General features: G+C 41.8%; 1 protein-coding gene across 2 annotated transcripts in view; it reads right to left on the bottom strand.

Annotated features, from left to right (window-relative positions):
• Window positions 1–8563: 8563 nt before the first annotated feature.
• The window catches only part of LOC108938121 (collagen type IV alpha-3-binding protein), a 30900-nt gene continuing 17929 nt past the window's right edge, over window positions 8564–21534 (bottom strand). Inside the window, exons 4-18 of one of the 2 annotated variants that reach the window (XM_018758466.1) lie at window positions 18110–18217; window positions 17759–17897; window positions 16595–16678; window positions 15531–15688; window positions 14165–14257; window positions 13853–13939; window positions 13537–13629; window positions 12928–12969; window positions 12046–12141; window positions 11218–11350; window positions 11056–11126; window positions 10568–10696; window positions 9728–9857; window positions 9493–9629; window positions 8564–9192 (exon numbers count right to left, since the gene is read on the bottom strand). In XM_018758466.1, coding sequence (XP_018613982.1) covers window positions 9502–9629; window positions 9728–9857; window positions 10568–10696; window positions 11056–11126; window positions 11218–11350; window positions 12046–12141; window positions 12928–12969; window positions 13537–13629; window positions 13853–13939; window positions 14165–14257; window positions 15531–15688; window positions 16595–16678; window positions 17759–17897; window positions 18110–18217 — 1491 coding nt within the window. In that variant the 3' untranslated portion in view covers window positions 8564–9192; window positions 9493–9501. The remainder of the gene's footprint in view (window positions 9193–9492; window positions 9630–9727; window positions 9858–10567; window positions 10697–11055; window positions 11127–11217; window positions 11351–12045; window positions 12142–12927; window positions 12970–13536; window positions 13630–13852; window positions 13940–14164; window positions 14258–15530; window positions 15689–16594; window positions 16679–17758; window positions 17898–18109; window positions 18218–21534) is intronic. The other variant, XM_018758467.1, reaches the window with a different exon arrangement.

Here is a 21534-nt window from a genome sequence, read left to right as displayed (position 1 = left end):
CCAGAGAGCAGGACTGCGGTCCAACCCACTGCGCCACCGCACCCCCTAAATACAAAATATTTTTCATTAAATTAAAAATATAAAAAAGAAATGTACTACACAGTGGTTGGTATCTGTTTTCAAGTGTAAAACCACAGTACCTCAGTGATTATTACAGTAAATCTTACAAACTACATTTACTAGTCATTGTCCCTTCATCATGCCATAACACTGTTAGTATAGAGTTGGAATAGTATCGTACACATTGTGCAGTGTTTGCACGTCCTCTTTTTGTATGAGTTTCCTTTCACAGCCCAAAGACATGTAGAAGAAGGCAATGGTAAACTCCTTCTATACCCTCCCTTATTGTGAAAACCCTGTATGTCACAGCCAACAGTCAACTTTACTCAAAGACACTTACCCTACATTACAGAGAACTATATCAGACACTTCTCCTGAAGTCGTTTGCTTGCTTAGCCTTGCACTGCGCCGCAATGTGAAGGTTCTATGAGGGACACCATCCAAGGGTGGGGATGAGAGGTTCTGGAGCCTTCCTGACACACATGTCTCCTGAGAGTCACTGACACACTCAATCTGCAATGAAGCTGGCCAAAAGATGTAAAGTAAGCCTTGATGATCTGAGTTTGAATAAATTTTCTTGCCACTTTAAAGAGCGCAATACTCTAGAGGGTCTCACAATTAATAAAATTCAGCTTCATTAAGTTGCACCACATAGTCAGTTTCATCACCTATTACAAAAAAATAAGGAACACTGAAAAGAAAAAAGGTAAATAACAAAGCAAATTCAGTATAACAGTCACCAATTCCAATAAAGAACATATTTTCTGGATTGTGGGAGGAAACCCAGATGAATACAGATATGGTTACTGGAACGTCCCAGAGACAGCAGAGGCTTCATTCAAAAGTACAGACAGACCCTGGGTTACGAACGTCCAACTTACATACAACCCGTGGTTGAGAACCACACACACACACACACACACACACATTTTCAGAACCGCTCGTCCCATACGGGGTCACGGGGAACCGGAGCCTACCTGGCAACACAGGGCGTAAGGCTGGAGGGGGAGGGGACACACCCAGGACAGGACGCCAGTCCATCGCAAGGCACCCCAAGCAGGACTCAAACCCCAGACCCACCAGAGAGCAGGACTGTGGTCCAACCCACTGCGCCACCGCACCCCTCCTGGTTGAGAACCACCCCCCTGTAAAGCCTACTATGTTAAAAATTCGACTTACATACAATGATTCATAATAACAAACAAGTGCTACTTTGCGACGGGCATCAAAACATGCTCTACAGCGGTTCGTCTACTCATGGGTGCATGAGCCCAAAGTAGGACAAAGACTTTGTTCTTTTCAGTTGGACCACATTGCTGTTAACAGTCTCGTGTGTTACTGTATTTGACTTTAATTTTTTTTTTTTTTGGTTTCTACACTCCAAACCATGGCACCAAAGTGTAAAGTAACGGTGATGCATCAGAGAAAAGAAAAACGATCACAAGTGAAACTAAAGTGGAAATAATAAAGCAATCAGAAAAAGGCAAAACATCAACAAACATTGTAAAGGCAAGCAAAGTTTATTTAATATTTTTTTATACCTACACACACACATTCTCTCGCTCCTCCTCTTCCCTCTCTCTGATATAAATAGTGTAGTTACATGTATTATTCATTTTATGTCTTTCTCTGTTATAAATACTGTAGTTACATTTATTGTCGTTATCATTATCATTACATTGTATCACTATTTGCCATGTTCCGTTCCCGGAATGAGAAGACGGACCCAATTGCAGGGCGAACTGACTTTTATTATGGAGGATCCAAAAATCGTGGTCACTTACAGGCGGAGATCTTCAATGTGCAATCGTCATTTAAAGGGAAATCCAGAAAGCGAGGTCGAGTATCAGGCAAAGGTCAAGAACACAGGTAATAAACTCGGGCAAGGGGTTTCAAGGAGCAAGGAGCAGGGACTAGGGCAGGGAGACTTGCAGGTTGAATCATTAGGCGCGAGACGAACAAGGTTCCACGTCAGTCACAGTCCTGCCGCAGCCTTTGATGCCTCCGTCCTTGCCGAGCCCGAGGTGTGCCTCGTTGCTCAGGAAGCGTGGGTGTGGCACTATTATGATTACTGTATTGTTATATTAAAGATGTTTTAGTGTATCCAGAAGCGTTTCTTTAATGTTTTTCATGCATTAAAAAGGTACACAATATACTATATACTAAGACAAACATTTGAGTAACTGACGTTAGACACGGACCGTACCTAACCGTTCTGACTTATGTACAAATCCAACTTAAAGACAGACTTAGGAACGGAATTTGTTCATAATCCAGGGACTGCCTGTACTGTATATTCCTTTACCTGTGGCAATGACATGATATCTGCTTTTCTACACATTTACTGCAACAAACAACTGCTGTATTAAGAGATCACTGCAAAATAACACCGGCAGGAAGGCAAATTTTCATGACTTTTCAATATATTTCAAAAGCTTTCTGAAAAATTTTTGCAGAATTTGGTAAATCAAATATCAATTAAAACACTGATTAACCACAGCATTCCTGAGCAGAGCCACTGGAGCAGAGGGTACTTTTACAGTAGGCCTTTGGAATTCAGTTAAATCTCATTTCCTTACCTCTGTTGCCATTATCTATGATAAGGCTGCTTTGCTGATCTCTGCATGAAATTTCATGTTTGGACTTTTCACTAAAATTGAAGTAGATTGTGTTACATATCGTAGGGGGTGCAGTGGCGCAGTGGGTTGGACCGTAGTCCTGCTCTCCGGTGGGTCTGCGGTTCGAGTCCCGCTTGGGGTGCCTTGCGGCGGACTGGCGTCCCGTCCTGGGTGTGTCCCCTTCCCCCTCCAGCCTTACGCCCTGAGTTGCCGGGTTAGGCTCCGGTTCCCCGTGACCCTGTATGGGACAAGCGGTTCCGAAAATGTGTGTGTGTGTGTGTGTGTGTGTGTGTGTGTGTGTGTGTGTGTGTGTGTGTGTGTTACATATCGCCCATTTTTCACAGTTTGAATCCAAATATTATTCACAGAAGTACAAGTAAAAAGAAAACAGTAAAATAAAATATGACAACGTATACACACCTTGAATCAGTTGTGTCCCTGATATTTATCTATAGATTTAAAATAATAACAGACACTATAAGATATGTTACAAACACACCTATAAGCTTTAACAATTAAACAGGTTTTGTCTCCTTCACCACAAGGCCTGCTTTACCTTTTGTGCAAAGTCTGCTGTTACACGCATTTTGTTCAGCCTTTGTTCGGGGGAACTAATAATTGCACCAGAGGGGAACTGCCTTAAAAACAGGACAATCTCATTAAAATCCAAATATCTGTGTATAGTGTACAAGATTTAGAGTGTTGCCGGCAGATACTCTTGAGAAAGGTAAACAGTAAATATTATATTGCCTTGCAGCATGTATGCACATGCGCCTTTTACTCACTAAATAACAACAACAAAAAACAATTTGATCTCTTTTTAAAGCAATCCGTGGATATTTTAGTTTCTTTGGAAGTACGGGTAATTAGTTATAATTAATTATAATTATAATTCTTTGTCTGCTAGTAGTAGCGCGTAGGCTACACAGACAGACAGAGCACTGACTGAGATCATATCATCAAGTTAATTGTTATGACAATGTTAATTTTGTTATTTTTCCATATGGAAAAATAAACAGTGTGTGGAACTACACAAAAACTTATTTAATCCCAATGGGTTTCACCTCGTCATGTACAGGTTTTTATTATCGGCGTCGTTCTCCGAGTCCTGCACCACAGAAATTACCTCAGAGTCAGTCAGTCCAAAAAGGTCGTTCGTTGTAAAACAAGAAGAAAAAAAAACTGAACAAGCTACATAAATTCCACGTTTTTACTATTACTCGGTTATTATTTTGTATTTTTCTTAATTTTCAATACTTTGCCACCAAATACACATTATTTTAAAAAAACCCACCACAAGGGAACTTTTTGGCGCCAAAAGCACTCCCCGAGCAGCTCGAGCTGTTCCTTACCGTTCGCGCACGAGCCATTCCTCTATGTTTCTGAGCAGTACCGCCCCCTGCCGCCCCACACAGTAACCGCTTGACCGAGCGCGAAACATGAGGTAACGCTGCGCTCTGCAAGTGCAAAACTGTGCAAAATGTACTTACGTACGGTTTCTTTTGTGACTGGTCATACCTGTCCCCCCGGTTTGGACAAGTGGTTGTTGACATTGGCTGGTTAGTAATGTAAATGCCACGTCACTGAATGGAGCTGTGTTATATGATGTTGAGCAAAGACTTCCTAAGTACCTGAGAGAAGAATGATTTATCAGTCCAATCTGCAGTGTTGAACAAACAAAGGCCCCAATCAGCTTTTGTGCAGATAATCACGATTCCATCCTTGGAAAGGCAAAATATCTGTCAAAATATCTGACTGTGTGCAAGAGACAGGGATAAATATCTCCCCTTTGATTAATACAGTCGCTCAACATGTTGATGGAATGAAACAACAACTTGTCCGTTATTTCAGCGAGGATTCCAGTTCGTTTGCTTGGGTCAGAGACCCCTTCAGTTGCCCAGGAAAAGATCTATCAACTGACACCAGATTGAGACATCTCTATAGCTCTTGCTCGCTGCCTTCGTTTTGGTTGACTGTGATGACTGAATATCCTCAGTTGTCTGACGCCGCCGTTAAATTGCTGCCAACCCTAGCTCCACCCCTAACCCTACCTCCACCACTAACCCTAGCACCAACCCTAACCCTTGCTCCATCCCTTACTGAAGTTTCAACCCTAACCCTAGCTCTAACCCTAACCCTAGGTCTTACCCTCCAACTGGACAACTCACTCATTTTGCCTAGCTCCCTCGCTAAGAGTCTGGGAGTAACGATTGATGCGAGTCTGTCATTCTCTCAACATATCCAAGCCACAGCCCGGCCCTGCAGATACATCCTGCATAATATTCGTAGGATCAGTCCCTACTTTACATTTACATTACATTTACATTTATTCATTTAGCAGACGGTTTTGTCCAAAGCGACATACATTTCAGCAAAAGTACAATTTATGCATTACATTGAGAGGAGACATAGCTGCAGACATGAAAGTCTCAAGCAAACCTGGTTTGTTCCCTACCATTTGCTACACCGAGGTTCATCATTCAAGTAGGTGCATAAGACACAGACAAATCCCGATACCCACACCAATTTTTTTTTAAATTTTTTTATTAAATATTATAAGATACACAAATGAGCAGTACAATACCAGAGCAATGGCTGAATAAACGTTGTATCTGGGGATGCTTCTGGAGTTCGATGCGTGAACAGTTACGCCATAGATGATCTGAAGAGATCTTGGGCGAAGTGGATCTGGAAAAGGTGGGTTTTCAGACCCTTCTTGAAAACAGAGAGTTTCTGCAGTTTTGAGTGACAGGGGAAGGTCATTCCACCACAACAGACCCAGAACTGAGATGTACACCACTTCAGAAGAAAGTGCTAAACGAATTAAAGTTAATATATGACCTATATTAATTTTCCACACGTAAATTTTCCTTCAAATTTTGACAACTTGGGTTTCATAGTACGTACTCCATGTAAAAGTGGTAAATAACAGCTTTAGGCTAACATTGAATATATGAACTTGTGAAATCATACGGTGATCAGTTCATAGAATTGATTAAAATACCTACTAAAACATATGCAGCATGATCAAAAGGATTAGACAGATGTTTGTTTCTGATTTAGGTGGGCTGGAGAGTGTCTTCTTGCTTTCTTCAAAACATTAACATGTTTAGGATGCTGTAAATTACAAAAAGTCATGTAAGTAAAGCTCAATCAGGTGCTTATGACTGAAAGAAACCTTTTCACAGGTATGGACTCTACAGCACCCATGTCAGGAAAGTTGCACTCAGACCAATTCTCACAGGCCTTTCGTTCATGTAAGGGATATATTTGTGCCCATCTACAAAACTTGATCATCCGCTACACCCCAACCAGACTGCTACGCTCCTCCGCATCTGCCCATTTGATGGTTCCATGCACGAAAGGTAAAGCACGAAGGTTCTCGGTTCTGGCTCCGTTGTGGTGGAACAGCTTCCTCCTCTCACTCAGAACTGCTGAATCTGTCCAAATTTAAAAAAAGGGCTTAAATCTTACCTCTTCCAGACTCACTCTGACCATGACCTACTAAGTTTATGCAAGGTGTAAATGTTCATGCACTATAATGCAATTACTCCTGTAACATAACTGTTTCTATATTTAAAAAAATTACTAGGAAGAAATCATCAATACTCAGATGAAGTTTTATACAGATACAGCTACTCATGTGATGTACATAGTTTCTTTCCAGCACGTGAACCAAACTGCAGTTAAGAATGACATCTGCATCTAAGTCTCTCTCTCTATGCTAATGTAATGCACATCTTGCATCTTCTATGAGATGTGTCACTTTGGAGAAAAGCATTTCCTAAATGAGTAAGTGTAATGTAAATTCAAGGGAGAGGGTGTGGTGCTGCGGTGGGTCTGGGGTTCGAGTCCCGCTTGGGGTGCGTTGCGATGGACTGGCGTCCCATACAGGTTGCGTCCCCTCCCACTTCGGCCTTGTGCCCTCTGTTGCTGGGTTAGGCTCACCGCGGCCCCAGTTTGGACAAGTGGTTGTTCACATTGGTTGGTTGGTAACGTAAATACCATGTGACTGAATGGAGCGGTGTTATGATGTTGAGCAAAGACTTCCTAAGTGCCTGTGAGAAGAATGACTTATCAGTCCAATCTGTTGAACAAACAAAGGCCCCAGTCAGCTTTTGTTCAGATAATCACGATTATATCCTTGGAAAGGCAAAGTATCTGTCTAAAGGTATGTTAGTGTGCATAGAAGGGCTAATATTATATTCAAATATGCTCATCTTACTCTACTGAGCCATATTTCCATTCTTACTATGGAGGCTGGATTCATTCAAACTGCCTGGTTTCTTTGGTTTTGGGTTATTTTAAAACTCTGGATTTCAAATTTTCATATCCAATTCTGTTCTTTAAAAATTGAATATTTTAAAATTAACACTTGTTAATATTTACTGCCTCCCCTTTCAAAGCAATTACTTGCTTACAGATTCATAATTCACCAGGGGAGAAGAAAAAAAAAAATTGTCCCCCCCAAGAAAAGTTCAGAACCACCAAAAAGCAAGATTTGTGAAGATTTTAATCAGGAATTTATATTAAACTTCTATAAATCAAACCCAATCTTTACATTTCTAAAAGTACTTTTCACAGACATGGCAGGTTTACGCATAGCCAAAAGTCTAGAAATGTTTAATGCTGCAGTTTTGACTGCAAAAGGATGGAAATAGAAAGAAATAGGAAACACTTGATAATGAATTTACATCATTCTCTTCTATTTGGACATGTCATTAAACTAACATCTTACATCTCATTCTGGCCATCTTTGACATACGTAGTGCCAAACTTAGATGTTCCGCACTTAGTTCAGACTCCTGCTCTAGTGTAATGCTTTGCAGTTATGCAACTTCCAATTACATTTAGTGCAAATCCAAAAGAAACAACACCCAAAATGCACACCTATATTTCAACCAGTTGTGTGTTAAAATAATAAAAAATTTGTATCCCTCAGTGTAAGTTCTGAAAGTTTTTTCTAGCCTGAGCCTTAAGGGGTTAGAAACAGCTTTTTGTTCTCACACTCATTTCGTCAGGCCAAAAATCTGATTGTGTTACAACTTTCTGCACAGACTTCCCTGCTGATTGCCAAATCACAATGCTCAAAGAAAACATTCAGAGGTAAGAATTCATGAGAATCATTAACCCCTTTACGATTCATTTATTTTAACAAACCCCTCGCCATTAAGGAAAGAAATGCAGCTTTTTAAAAACATTTACCCCTAGAGTGTTTTGCTATAGGTATGTAGTGACTGACTGTATGCCCTGCTCAGATGTTCCGAGGCACTTCTTCAGAGACTTCAGTGTTATGACATGGACCCCCAACTACCTCCTGCACTCTAAGGCATCATAGGTTTAAACAGTCTCACAAAAGAATCCTTCACTGATTCAACACACGCCAGATGTGAAACAGTCCACAAAGTAATTTGCAACTTAAGTTCCTCCCACCAGTTACAAGAACTGCAGCTGACAAGGGGACATTCAGACTGTTTCTGCAGTTGTGCCCAAAAAAAAAAAAAAAACCGATTCAAGGTGGAGACTGACAGGTTGTCATAGGATGATTACCATATGATGCCATTTCCATGGTGACTTGGCTGTGACACATTTGGGTTGCTGGGAAGCCATAGCTGGTCCACAGATGGGATTGTGCACTTTGAGCTGCTTTCATCTTACAGTGTTTTTTGCTTTAGCTTACATTTTACTTCTGTCCTCTGCCTTCAGTTCCTTGTGTTATTCACTTTTTCACCATTTCTTCTAGTAAACACTGATCAAAGTAGCATTCTGACTTCAGTGGGTATTCCTGGATGTGGCTATTACCTTCCCTCCTCTCTTAAACCACTACACATCTTTACAACACACATACAACTAAACAACGTAGAAATATAAACATTTCTGAAAAAAGAAAAACGTATAAAGCTTTTCCATATCTCCCTCCATCAGACCCTGTATTTGGTCTTCACTAGAAACAGAGATGAAAAGGTAAGGTCAAAGGTAAGTAACAGCCCTAAAGTCTAACAATCAAAACAACTTTAAAAAAGTAACTTTTTAGAAAAATTAGCAGCATGAAAATAAGCCATGAGATCAGTGATTGTAGGAAACTTGAAAATCAAATCTTGCTGGAAATTATGATTAAACATTTACAAAAAGCAGAACTACTATATCTCCAAAATTTAGTGCCAGAAAACTAACAAACCATTTTAATTTTGCTATTCCGGCAGGAGCTAGAAAAATGATGGTGAGCAAATGGTGCATTAAAGCCTTTAAACCACAGCTGACAGAAAAGGAATCTGCATGGGATGTAGCTTTTGGGAGCACGCAGGGGTGCTGGGTGCAATTTCGGCAGCTCTTAAGCTCTGTATTGGGGAGGTCAGGGGGTGGGCCTAAGCTGCAGGAGGTGGAGATAAGAGCGCAGGGACGGACTGTGCTGCTGCAGGTAAGTGCAGTCCCACAGTAGAGGAATGCACACCCAGTCAGGTGTCAACCTCAGCAAGGGAGGAAATCGGGCGAGTCGTCCAGCAATAGCAGGGCACTAAAACAGGATAAAACAAAAAACAGGTAAGCGTCCAATACAGATCTAATGCTAGCGCTGCCATGCATGATACATTAAGACACAAGTATAACTAATGAGAAATTATTGAACTTGTTTTAAAAGAAACTGTAATACTTTAAATGTAGCACACTGCTAAATTTAAATGGGGAGGGGGGAAAAAAAAAAAAAAAAAAAGCAAGCCTGTCAACTGTTTTTACTATGACGCTTCTGGTACAACACACCCATCCAAGCAAGTAGTCATGGATCTTTGAGGGTATTGTTGTTTGACAATCCGGTTACCTGCAGAGCTCAGAAGAGAATGGACTTTCCAGCCGTCTTCTCCTGGACATAGGTGGTGAAGCGCTTCAGAAATTTGGGGTACTCCCTCTTAGCCACAGCACGCAACACAGAGGCAGGGGCCCAACCGCCTGGGTTCACTGATAGAGGAGGGAAACGTTCAATGAAGAAGACCCTCTCCAAGCACCACAAAGTTCAGCTCTGCCTCCAACACGTCTGTCAAGAAAGCGCAACTTACCATTTGCAACGTAGGTGATTTTGCAAAGGATGTTGTCTCTGCTGATCTCTTTGTCTCCCTCTGGTGGGCTTACCAGGGTCTGACAGATCATGGCCACATTGATTTTGGCACGAACACACCTATTGGTGGGCTGGGGCAACCAAAGGGGGGGAAACCAAAAACAAAAAAGTAAGACCTGCTTGACAGTTTAACATAGCAAAGTGGCAGCAGGTAGCGCAGTGGTTAGAGTGATCACCTTGCAGTTGAGGGATCTTGGTTTAAATCCTGCTTTTACAGTAGTGCTGCTGCACGCTTACCCTGAATTACCCCAAAAAATGGGTAAATAATTCAATGTAACTTAGTATACAAACCTTGTATTTCAAGTTGCTTCAGAAAAAATTTTTTTTCAAGGATGGGGGGGGGTGAGAGACAATCTCCTGACCCACCCACCAGAAATTTCCAGTGACTTCCTGGGACCACTAGAGTCTCCACTTTTATTCTTCATATACAAGTAGATGTGTTGCACCACTCCTGCTTACATGGAAACCTTCAGGAATACCTGTATAGGCTACCCATTACTCACTGCTGCCCAAAGTCTGGGACCTTTGAACTGACCAAAAGCTGAATGAATCCTAGGCTTACTTCACTGTTCAAATGCTGGTCTTATCTAGACAGTTCATTTCTTGGAATTCAACAGAAATTTGGTGTACCATTTATAACAAAAATAAAAAGCAAAAGAAGCCCATCTTCTCCTTTACTGAAGAAGCAAATGGTACCATTTACTAATTGTTAACGGTTACTTTTTATTATTCATACATTATTTACGTTTTTGCTGAGGGACAAAGTTACGGTGTTACTTACAGGGTTGTTCTCATGATCAACCGAGAAGTTGCAGACTAGCCATGTGTCTGGATCGTTCTCATTGTTGGCCACAATTTTGCGTATAGCCGACAGATAGAGAACGTCTCTCTGGGAGGCAGGCCACACCCTCTGGAAAAGTGCACAAAAATGTGTTGTGTGAAACTGAGACCAATAGCATGACAGCCAAAACTACAGCAGCCTTATAGAATACACACACATTGTACAAAACCGCTCGTCCCAAGCAGGGTCGCGGTGAACCGGAGCCTAATCCGGCAACACAGGGCACAAGGCTGGAAGGGGAGGGACACACCCAGGACGAGCTTACAGAATACATGAATTTTTTGCATTTCACCCAGCCACTATGTACAGTAAATACCCTGTGGCTTATCTCCATTCTTCCGCTATTTTCTACAAATAAAATGCTGAAATTCTGTATTATTAAATATGAATTTTCCATCATTCATAAAAGCAGCATCAATTTTCTTTACCTTGTGAGTCTGATAAATTATAATTGCGTTGTCTGACAGCGTTTCCACCACATTGAAGTTCTCAATAGTTGCTGGAAAAAAAAAAGAGCAACGCTAATACCATGTTGGCAATCTCAAGCTCAGCCCTCGGGGCGAGGTCACCAGAGGCGGCAGTGAACTCACTCTCCCAGTCGTTTCGCACTTCTGTGTTCCAGAAGTAATGACACACTTCATGCCCAGTCACCCCCTTGACGGCATGTGTCGCTTTCAGCGGGTCCAGCACAATGCCGTTCTCCTCCACCTCTCGTCGATACACCTGGAAACAGCACACATGCTTGCTTGGTACACTTGGAACTGCACATTTGCCAAATACAGAATGCTGTCTAGATGTTGGTTTTTAAATGTACTCTTATTTGCTCATTAGCAAGTTAAATATGACTGACATACCTTATACATTCACACACAGTTCTTCCACTTGTACATTTTTTATAAGAAAATTAAAAGTAAACATTCTGCTAAAGATATTCATGCTCAGAGAACTATGAAGAAAATTTTTATACACTTTTAAAATAATTTGCAGGTGAAAGAAAGACCGGCATAAATGGTTACAGTGGGTTATAAACTAAGAGAGACACTTCTGCGATTAGTCATCATCCCACTCTGCAAAAAAAAAAAATAATAATTACTGCTCATAACTGAAGGGTCTACAAACTCACTATCAAGAATTCCAACTTCTGGTGGTTTACTTACGCAAGCACCGTTTCTTCAGGTAATACTGATACAATCTGAATTCAAACACCTTGTTCAGAAGTACAACACAAAAGTCTCTTCTCGTCACAAGTGCAGTTCTCCAACACTAACCACATTACCCCATATACTACCAACTCAGAAGCTGTAAAACAAGCTTTTAATGAAAGTGACAAGGGTTTCAACTAGTGGTCTTGTGTGGTCATGTCCTCTCTGTGACTGACCAGCAGCTGAGCGCATGTAATGTGGCACTGCTCTCCTCACCTTCATCTCCCCTTCCTCAACCACCAGCTGCCAATTGGCATCACCACCAACATCCTGCAGGGAGTAGGACATGTGATACTGCACCATCTCTTCCACCTGCAAAACCGAGAGAGAGAGAATACTTTTTAAATTTCAGCATGTCAACAGGGGGGGAAACCCCTTCAGGCACGATTTTAGGCAGAACGGCTTTCTTGTTGGTAACAATCCAGAAAGATCCAAAGCAGGCAAAATCAGAGGGGTCAGTACTCTGAGGTCCACAGGTGGCCAAACATGTTAAGGGAGAAAAATTCCAGGACTCAAACATGAGATTTGCTTCTGCAGCTCCATCAACAGGTGAATGACCTCACAGAATGATGATTCAAAAGAGTTAGTTTCTTCAGTTAAGGTCACTGTTAAAATACATAATTTAACAAAATTAATTACATGCTCGTAAGATGGGTAAATTACAATCTGACAATCAATTGATGGAGAAGCTTCAAAACTGACAATCTATCCTACCATGTTATGTTTGGCTTACAGTTTTGTACTAGTGTGCTGCATCTCAAGTGAAACATTTTAAGTGAAATGACAAGGACACTATTACAAAATAATCTTATAAAACAGAGATTGTGCTGGAATACTGGTGTGCAAAACAGTGCAGTGACCTCGCTCAGGCACAACAGGCAAAGAGGTTAGTAGAGGAAACAAGTCTGCAAATAACTAGAAGAGCAGCAAAAGTGTAGCTGGTGTGGATGCAGATTATGTGTACAGAAGTTACTGTGGTGCGCGCGCACACACACACGCACACACACACACACACACATTAAAAACAGGCCTGCTCCACAGGCATTTGCAGTGCAGGTGCTGCAGAGATTGGGGATGTTCTCTGCCTGGATACAGTACCTGCATCCTGAATCTGTGAACATCATCAGAGGCACTGACAAGCTAAATGGAAGACACAGAGGAGGAGTGGGTATAGGGCTATGTCACAGACCCAGAGCCCAAATTATGGAGGGGACCCCAAAAAAAAAAAAAAAAAAAAACATCTGATATTGAGAATTCGGGGCCAGGTGCATGAGGCCTGAAAGCAGCTTTAAACAGGAGAACACAGCTGTGTCAAAGTGCGGAACAACCCTTCAGAACAGCAGTGTCCAACTGAAGGCCTAGAAAGACCGATGGTTTTCATTTCACTTCACCCACTGACTGTTTTGCATGAATTCATTATTTTCACAAAGCATCACTCTACTAGCAGTTCTAGCTACAGGCTACTCGTTAATAGACAGGTCACGTCTTTCTGCATACGTGCCCACAGACTTTGGGCCACTAAAAGGAACCCACTGCTCATTCCCTGTTTGAGGCTGAAGGATTTAACAAATCTTGACTTCTCATGCTCAATTTAAGATCAGACTGCATCACAAACTTGTCTGTTCTCAGTTAACTGCACACAGAGAAAGAACCTTTGGATATTTTTAGAACACCTCTTGTGAATGTGAAGAACAGCTGAGTCGCTACCTTCTGAGCTAATCTGTGGGTGCCAATGGTGGAGTAGGTATCTCCCGAGGGAACTGCTGTTGGCCGGTGTATCCTGGACTTCTCCGACTGGGACTGTGGCAGGAAAAATATATCACATTTCTGGACAGTCTTACAATTCAAAACATCCCACCAAATCCGAATATCCCTCAAAGACATTAAAAAAAAACATTTATACTTCCTTGTTATTACTATTGTTCTTAAAGGGGTATAACAGTCAGTCAGTCATTCAGAGGTCACCTGCAGTTTTGATTTTGCATGGACTGTAAAGAACTGAAGACTAAACGTGCAACATTACCTGTTCCTCAATCTTATCTTGTCTGTCAAGAGCAGCTTCTACCGCATCGAAAAACTCATCTTCGTTAATGAGACTGTTGGGACCCTCCTATAAAATCATTTGCATTGCCATTTATTTGCATGTGATGTAAAACACAATCACTCACTGCAGATCAACTGAAAATAATTACATAAAGGAAACAATGCACACATGCAGTGCTCCCAAAATGCTTTACCCTGAAGCCCACGCCCACCAAGTAATGATGCAATTGAGCTGATCGTTGCTAGGACTGATAAGATTAATCCTTCGCAGTGTTTCTCCATGTGCACACACCTCATAATCCGGACCTCCAAAGTGAGATTTCTTCTTCAGTTCTGACACTGCAGTCTTGTAGGCCTCCTCCACCCGTCTCCTCTTCTCCAATTCCTTCAGAAACAAAGTTGGGAAAAATATTATTTCCCTCCTGGAACATTAACACTATTTCTACCCATCAGCAAGTAAAAAACCAAATGACCTAGTGAGGTCTGACAGTACTCACTGTCACCCATCACTCTGGACTTCCAGTGAGGGGGGGGAGAGAGAGATCTGAGTCATTAGGAGGAAGAAAAAAAGATGAATTTGGAAGCTAGAGACAGAGGTCTCCTCTTTAATTTGCCATTCTAGCCAAATTGTTTCCCACAGAGCAAAACAAAAGAGAAAGCGTCAAATGCATTTCATTCCTCACAGGCCTTGCGTCAACCACTAATAAAACTTCCTGGAACCTACTGTGCGGAAGCAGCTCTTAGTGCAGAGTGGAATCCACTTTTGGTTGTCATATTTTGGTATGGCCACTGTGCACCTCCTCCAGCTCCACCAGGTGGCCCTGTGGAGTTCCGACCCCGGCGAGGTCAACGCAGACGAAGAGCTCATCCCCTCAAACTCTCAATCCAGCACATAAAAGCAATGAGAGTGACGCTCAAGCTGCCACAAAGCCTCCGGCCTCCTTGGTCTCCAAGAGCCTCACTCTAAATGACTAATATATCCCGTGTCACATTTTACTCCTTATTGTTTGCAAAGAGGGTGGGAAAAACTGGTTTAGCAACCAGATAAAGGCAGGGATTTTAACCACAGCAGAAGTTTCACACAAGCTGTTTTGTTATTTGCAGACTTTTTGAAATGTCATATTGCAAGTGTCAAAACTTTAAGAAATTGAGATCTGTTAAAAAAAAAAATTAAAAGGTAAGAATTAACCCAGATTAAATTTGTCCTATACTCGCAAAATATTGACTGATTCATTCATTAATTCACCGTCATTAGCCATGAGGGGGTCATGGTGTTCTGGAGCTGATTCAGAAGCAAAGGGCGTAGGTAAAGGTACACCCTGAACGGTCTCTGGTCCACAGCATGGCAGTCATACAAACACACTTAAGGCAAATTACAGTGATCATTTCAGTGGAAACATCTTTGGACTGTGTGTGGAAACCCATACAGAAACAGGGAGAACAAGCTAACTCCTCAGGCTGCTGCCTGGAAATTATTGTACATGTCTGGCATATGTACTAAGGAATGGGATAAAACTAATAAATCAGACAGACTTTTTCCAAGGTAAACAGCAATATGGATGATTTCATACACATTATGCCGATCTCTCCAAGAAGGCCCATAGTGACTATTTTCAAAGTGCTGAAATACATTCAGGCAAGAGTATCTAGTACTCCACCTTGTCCAGCCTCTTCTGCCAGCTGTCCTCCCTCTTCATCATCAGATCTATGCAGTGAGACAAGGTGGACAGGATGCCCGCAGTGGTAGCCTTGAAGGTGATGGCTTCCCCTTTGAAGTCAATCCCGTTTATTCCTTTGGGATTCACGGATGGAAACACTGAATGGTTGGGGTGAAAAGGAAACATGAGAGACAAACCCATGGTAGCCTGTACTTTACATGTGTCACCTTTCTTGTGTAAGTCTATGGTATATGATCTGTGGTATACAGCTGGCAGGGTTGCAAGATTTGAGGCCGAAGAAATTCAAACGGTTAATCAAAACCAGCTCAATGGCCAGGGAAAAAAAAAAATTAGCAGGGAAGGGGAGCCATCAGTTGTGTGAACACTGTGCACAATCTTTGAATAATGTATATGTAGAAAGATGTAGGAAGACCAGAGCCGTACCTGTATAAACCCATGACAGATGATTAAAAAAAAAAAGTGCATGTTGAAATGCACATTATTGCTGCATTGCTCATTGTATTAATGCTCCTTAAGCTATTAGATATAATTAAAGCACTAAACTCAACCTATGCACAAAAAAAGAACTACCTGGAAAGAAACTAAATTCCAAGGGACAGCAGGTAGTGTAGCAGTCAGAGCCGTTGCCTTGCACTGAAAGGACACCCTAAATGATTTCAGTAAAAAATTTCCCAGTTTTATAAATAAGTACATTACTGTAAGCAGATTAACACTAAGCTGCTTTGGTGAACAGTGTTCACTAAAATAATAAATGGCTAAATAACCAGGTAAATGACCAGAGTGATTAGAAAGAGAAAAATATCAACTTCCAACACATTTCAAGCACACTGCACATATAAACTGAGTCTTATAATAAGATTTGCCTGGGAAAGACCAATAACCATTTAAAAGTGCAAACAGATGTGACAGTTTTAAAAGAGGACAATTGCAACGTTAAAGTAGAAACAGCAAAAACTACGCACTAAAACCTTCAGTTCAGTGACATCTGCATACCATCCAAAAGGCCTCGGACTGGAACCGTCACATTATCACACCACACTTACATTTCTCCTTACTGCCATTGTTGTTGTGCAGAAAGTCTCCGTCAGGACGGGTGTTTGGAAAATCGTCTTCGTCGTCTTCCACAACTAAAAGATACACAGCAGCGCATGTTTTCATGAATCATGCTACAGATGATGGGTTTGCACTTTCCTAAGTGGGCATCCCTTTCCCCTCAAAGAATGGCTCCTATTAACCCAAGCCAGTTTTTCCCGTTTGTAGGGGAAGAATCCAGATTCAAAGGACAATGCACGTACTGCCATGATACAAACACCCAGCCAAGAGCAAATATTCCACCAAAAGAATGTTTTACACAGCCACAAACTTCACTCAACTCCTTCCTTTATCTTACAGAAACACTTTTTAAAAAAAAAAAAAAAAAAAGTAACATATTGCACTAATGAGATGAGGCCAGATATTTTTCCATTCCTCAGGCAATGCTGAACAACAGACATCTTTATTAAACTAAATTATGGACTGGAAAACAAACCAACACTCCTCTTTCATGCAATTACACATTTTTCCCATATCTGTCTAAACTAGCTCACAGGGAGATAATTGGAAACAGGTACAATAAACCTGAATACGAAGGTGTTCGTAGGGTGAGGGCAACAGTAAGTATGTCATTAAATCATGGGAACATTCCTTCACACAAGTTCCATTTTGACAAGCCACACTAGGATCAACAAGCAGAACAGACAAAACCAGGCACCTGCTCTAAATACGCACCCAAGTAAATCTGCCCAGCAGGGTATGTCTATAGATAACAGCACATTTACTCTTCTTGCCATGTCCAAATATTTATATGAAAGTGTTAAGATTGTACTTTGATTTGTCGTCTTAAAAAAATATTCACAGGGATGTTGACTAAGAACCCTGCAGCTCAGACTACTTGGTGGCTACAGTATGAAGGCTTTCAGTTTCTCCCAGAGCAATGCTGTCACACCTTTGGTGCTTCTGCTATGACTCACAGACAAGGCTGTCAAGAAGAGCTTTGAGAATGGAGATGGCTCTGTCAGAAGATCTAGTAACTAGCTTTATTCACACATTTAAATTAGTTTTGAAACAACAGAACGGACTGAAAAATTCATTACTCTGCAAGCATTTATTATGGCTTTGAAACTATCTATATACTGGAACAACTTCTACTTTAATCTAGAAGTAGATACCTTTATCTCTCTGAAATTCATCTTTGGACACTGCATCAGCGCACGCATCAAAGTATTTCTGTAGCGTGTCAACCTGTCTGCACAGAATATCCCGGAATGTCTCCATCTCCGCCAGCTTCTCACGTAAACTGTGTCCTTTCTGTTAAACACAAAGAATTAGCCCTGTTATTCTTACTTTCTTATTGTTCGATTTGTTGCATAACGCTATTCACAAATTTAAATGTTCTGCCAACACTACATTGATAATCAACATAGCAGGTTAACAAATTGGGATTGTATTGCAGGAGTGCGTAAAACCAGTTAAACTGATTTGACACACGAGCGACGTGTTTTGGGCTTATTGTACAATACCTTGAATGAGGATGTGGAGGTGGCGGAGTAGCCACTGGCTGCGGATGTGAGGGACAGCATGGACCCATGACGCCGTAAGCTGGACTCCGAGCCATAGCCAGACTCTGCCTGCAGTTCAGAACCAGTTGTTGAGTGTAGGAAAAAGGCAAAAAAAATTTATTCCACATCCTGAAAGGTTAATCAGAGGATCACAGGAAATGTGTAAACAACCCAAAGTAGCTCTCAGAAGCAACATGAAGAGAGTAGCTGAATTAGTCCCTCACTTATCTGGGTAAATTCAGATTTGGGTTCAAAACTCTTCAGAAAAAGCAGACACACTGTGACACCAACCCCTAGGACCCACAGTGAGCGGCACAATTCAACCAATTCCACCTCTGCGGGACACCTGCACCTCTTCTGTCCAACACAAACAAGGTGGGCTACTGTCTATACAAAATCAACCCTGGCTTAAATTCACATACACAGGGGACACGGGCAAAAAAAATTGGGCCAGTATGACCAGATGGTTGCCAGTTCAAAGCCCTTAAGCTTGACACTTCTTTACTAGGTATTCTGCTCTATAAACAGTCACAAGCAATGCCCCTCTATTACAGTCTTTACTAAGTGGACATAAAGGACACAATGATGGACCACGTGTGGGGTCTGCCAATTTCAAAGCTATGGGAATGAAAAAAAATTTATCCTGCTCAGTCTTTTCCATATTAGACCTACAGCAACATAACACATATTGTTAAAATAATCCTTCTTTGAAAATTCAGCTGACAGCACCTCTGGCTGTTGTATGATGTTGTGTACTTCATCACATGATCTACACTGAACATCTTCAATTTCCATCACATCTACTTTTGAGATGCACTGTTGCACCCTAAAAGTATGAGTCAGAAAAGCTATTAGGCTCAAAGGATGAAGTGTAGGCACTGCAATGTTTTCTTCAGCAACCTGCACAAGAATCAAAGTGGGTGTAAATGGTAGAATAACAGCAACCCTTTAACAATGAGAGCTTTACAGCACATGCCATGTTCCAGCTACAAGCCACATGGTCTTAAACACTGAGGAATTAGAGTGCTCTAGAATGCTGATGTCTGCAGGTGGGCAGTCAGTGGCAGCTCTGTAAACAGATGCCTTTCAGCATGGTACTGTACAAAGGGTTTGCTCACGTCTGAAACAAACATCTGCCTTCTAGCATGAACACAGGGGAGAGAAGCTATAACAAAGAGAAAGGGGGGGGGGGGGGAGAATAATTTAAAAAAAAAAAAAAAAAAACTCAAAAATCTCTAGGTTTTTTTGTCTAAGTACTGCTCCTGTAGTAAACTACTGTTTACCAGAGCTCATTGACCTTGCATTTTTACAAATATGACATAAGGGGAAAATGTGCTTAGGTCATTACGTTGGTTAAAAAAAAAAAAAATTTGTAGAAAAAATGTGATCGTAAAGGCCATTCTAAATATCAAATCTTTTCAAAGTGTAACAAGTACTTCTTTCTCCAACATATATTATAAAACAAAGAAAGTTGAGTGCTCTATAAAACACCTGCAAAATTATTCAGCAAATTTTCTTCCAAAGCAACTTGATAAAATTTTATCAGTTTAGTTAGAAACACTGGTAGTGCAGCAATATGGATTTGATTAAATGGAAGTGGAAACCTTTGGCTTACAGTTTAGAACGGCTGGGTTTATTTATACTGTGCTTTGTACAGCTTTTCACACAGACTCCGAGGGCTGTTATGTCCCACCCCCAGCCTCTGAAGTATTTATTCACTACAGAAACTGAAGTAAATTACTTCAGCACACGAGGGTTCGGGAAAAGGTTCACCAATTCTCCCTCATCAGTTGCAACTAAACTAGAGAAAGAACCACAACCAGTGTTACCAGAGTAACACCTCAATTTCAAAAGGGCTACCGTTGTACAACTAGGAAAAGGAACACATTTAGAAATATTTATATACCCTTCCCTGCTGCCTCCCTTCTTGCTGTATGATATAATGGAGTATACAAATGAGCTGCATTGCTGTGTGATGTAAAAAATTCTCAAGCTCGCTCTGGTAAGACAAGCCTATGCTTCGTAATAACAGACAAACCAATTTTCCAGATGCAGTCAAACAGGACACGCTGATGTAGGAATAGGAATAATACAAAACTGAATCAAACAAAATCCTGCTATATGAAATGTCAATACAGAAAGCAATAACGCAGACTCAAAGAAGGTAGAAAATTTCTAAAACTGTCGATGCTAGAGGCAAATTTAATTATGCAAGATAACAGTGACAAGAGGGGAAAACTACCATGCCAGGGAAGCACAAGAATTACACATGCAAGCCGATTTCAGCTTGGGGAAGGGAGACGGGTACGGGGTCTGGAGTAACATGGAGACCACAGTGCAGCAGACCGAGAGACAGCAATCGAAGGGCCATAAAGACGGCAAGATCACCCCCAAGCTGAAATCAACCACACAGTTAACCACTTGCCAGTGGATGCGGGCGAGCTTTGTACGCATGCAGCATCCACTCTGGGGCATCAACACGGCACCATCGATCACATCCACGAAGCTTCTTTCAAGCGGTTTCGTCCATGCAGTGACATCAGCCCACCCATCGGCACCTCCAGCAACTCAGACACAGCAGCTCACAGCTGCGCTTATGCATGGTGGAGCAGAACATAAGGAGCTGTTCAGCACGGAGACACAGGCGCTGCTTTGGAGCCAGCCAAGGGTGGGAGGGCAGTGGTGATCGTCGCTTCCCTCAAAGTGGCACCCGAAGGAACAGGACGAGGGGGAGAAGGGAAAAAAAAAAGAAAAAAAAAAAAAAAAAAGGCAACAGCAGCAGCTCAGGCAGCCATTCTCCCGCACACTGTGGCCCAGCCCTGCTCCTCAGTGCCGGGTGCAAATTGCCTCGCTCCTCTAAACTACTGACGTTGGGGATGCGCCGGGAAATGCCCGCCTCATCATGCTGCCGTACAGGATCCATCCCAGTGCCGAGCAAGCGAATAACGAAGCAGAGGGGAGCAGGAAGAATCAGAAGTCAAGCTGTCTCCATTCGTCTGTATCTCTAGCTCAATCTCTCTTTCTCACCACCTCCCACACAGCATCCCACTCTACTTCTGATTCTCTCTGCCTCTATGATCGCAGTCTGCTGGCAGCCACACCACACTTCAACGCGGGTCAATAATGCTGTGTGACTGTGTGCTCAGTGTGTGGGTGGGTGGGCTGCTGCACCAGGGGTTACTTATTGTTCGGCAGTCCTCCACTTGAAATGACTGGAGAGCTCTCTGAAAAAGCTGTCTGCATACTGAAAACTACCCTAGTTGCATTTTTGTGCTTTCCAATGAAAATGACTGCAAGAGTACTTTAAAGCTAGTCTCTGGGCCTTTAGAATACTTTCCAGAACACTTCCCAAAAAACCTTATATGATAAATACTTACAGATTTGGG

The sequence above is a fragment of the Scleropages formosus genome, chromosome 17 (assembly GCF_900964775.1).
Source record: "Scleropages formosus chromosome 17, fSclFor1.1, whole genome shotgun sequence".
NCBI lineage: Eukaryota > Metazoa > Chordata > Actinopteri > Osteoglossiformes > Osteoglossidae > Scleropages > Scleropages formosus.
The sequence above is the reverse complement of the archived record's forward strand: the minus strand, read 5'-3'. Positions and strand labels throughout refer to the sequence as shown.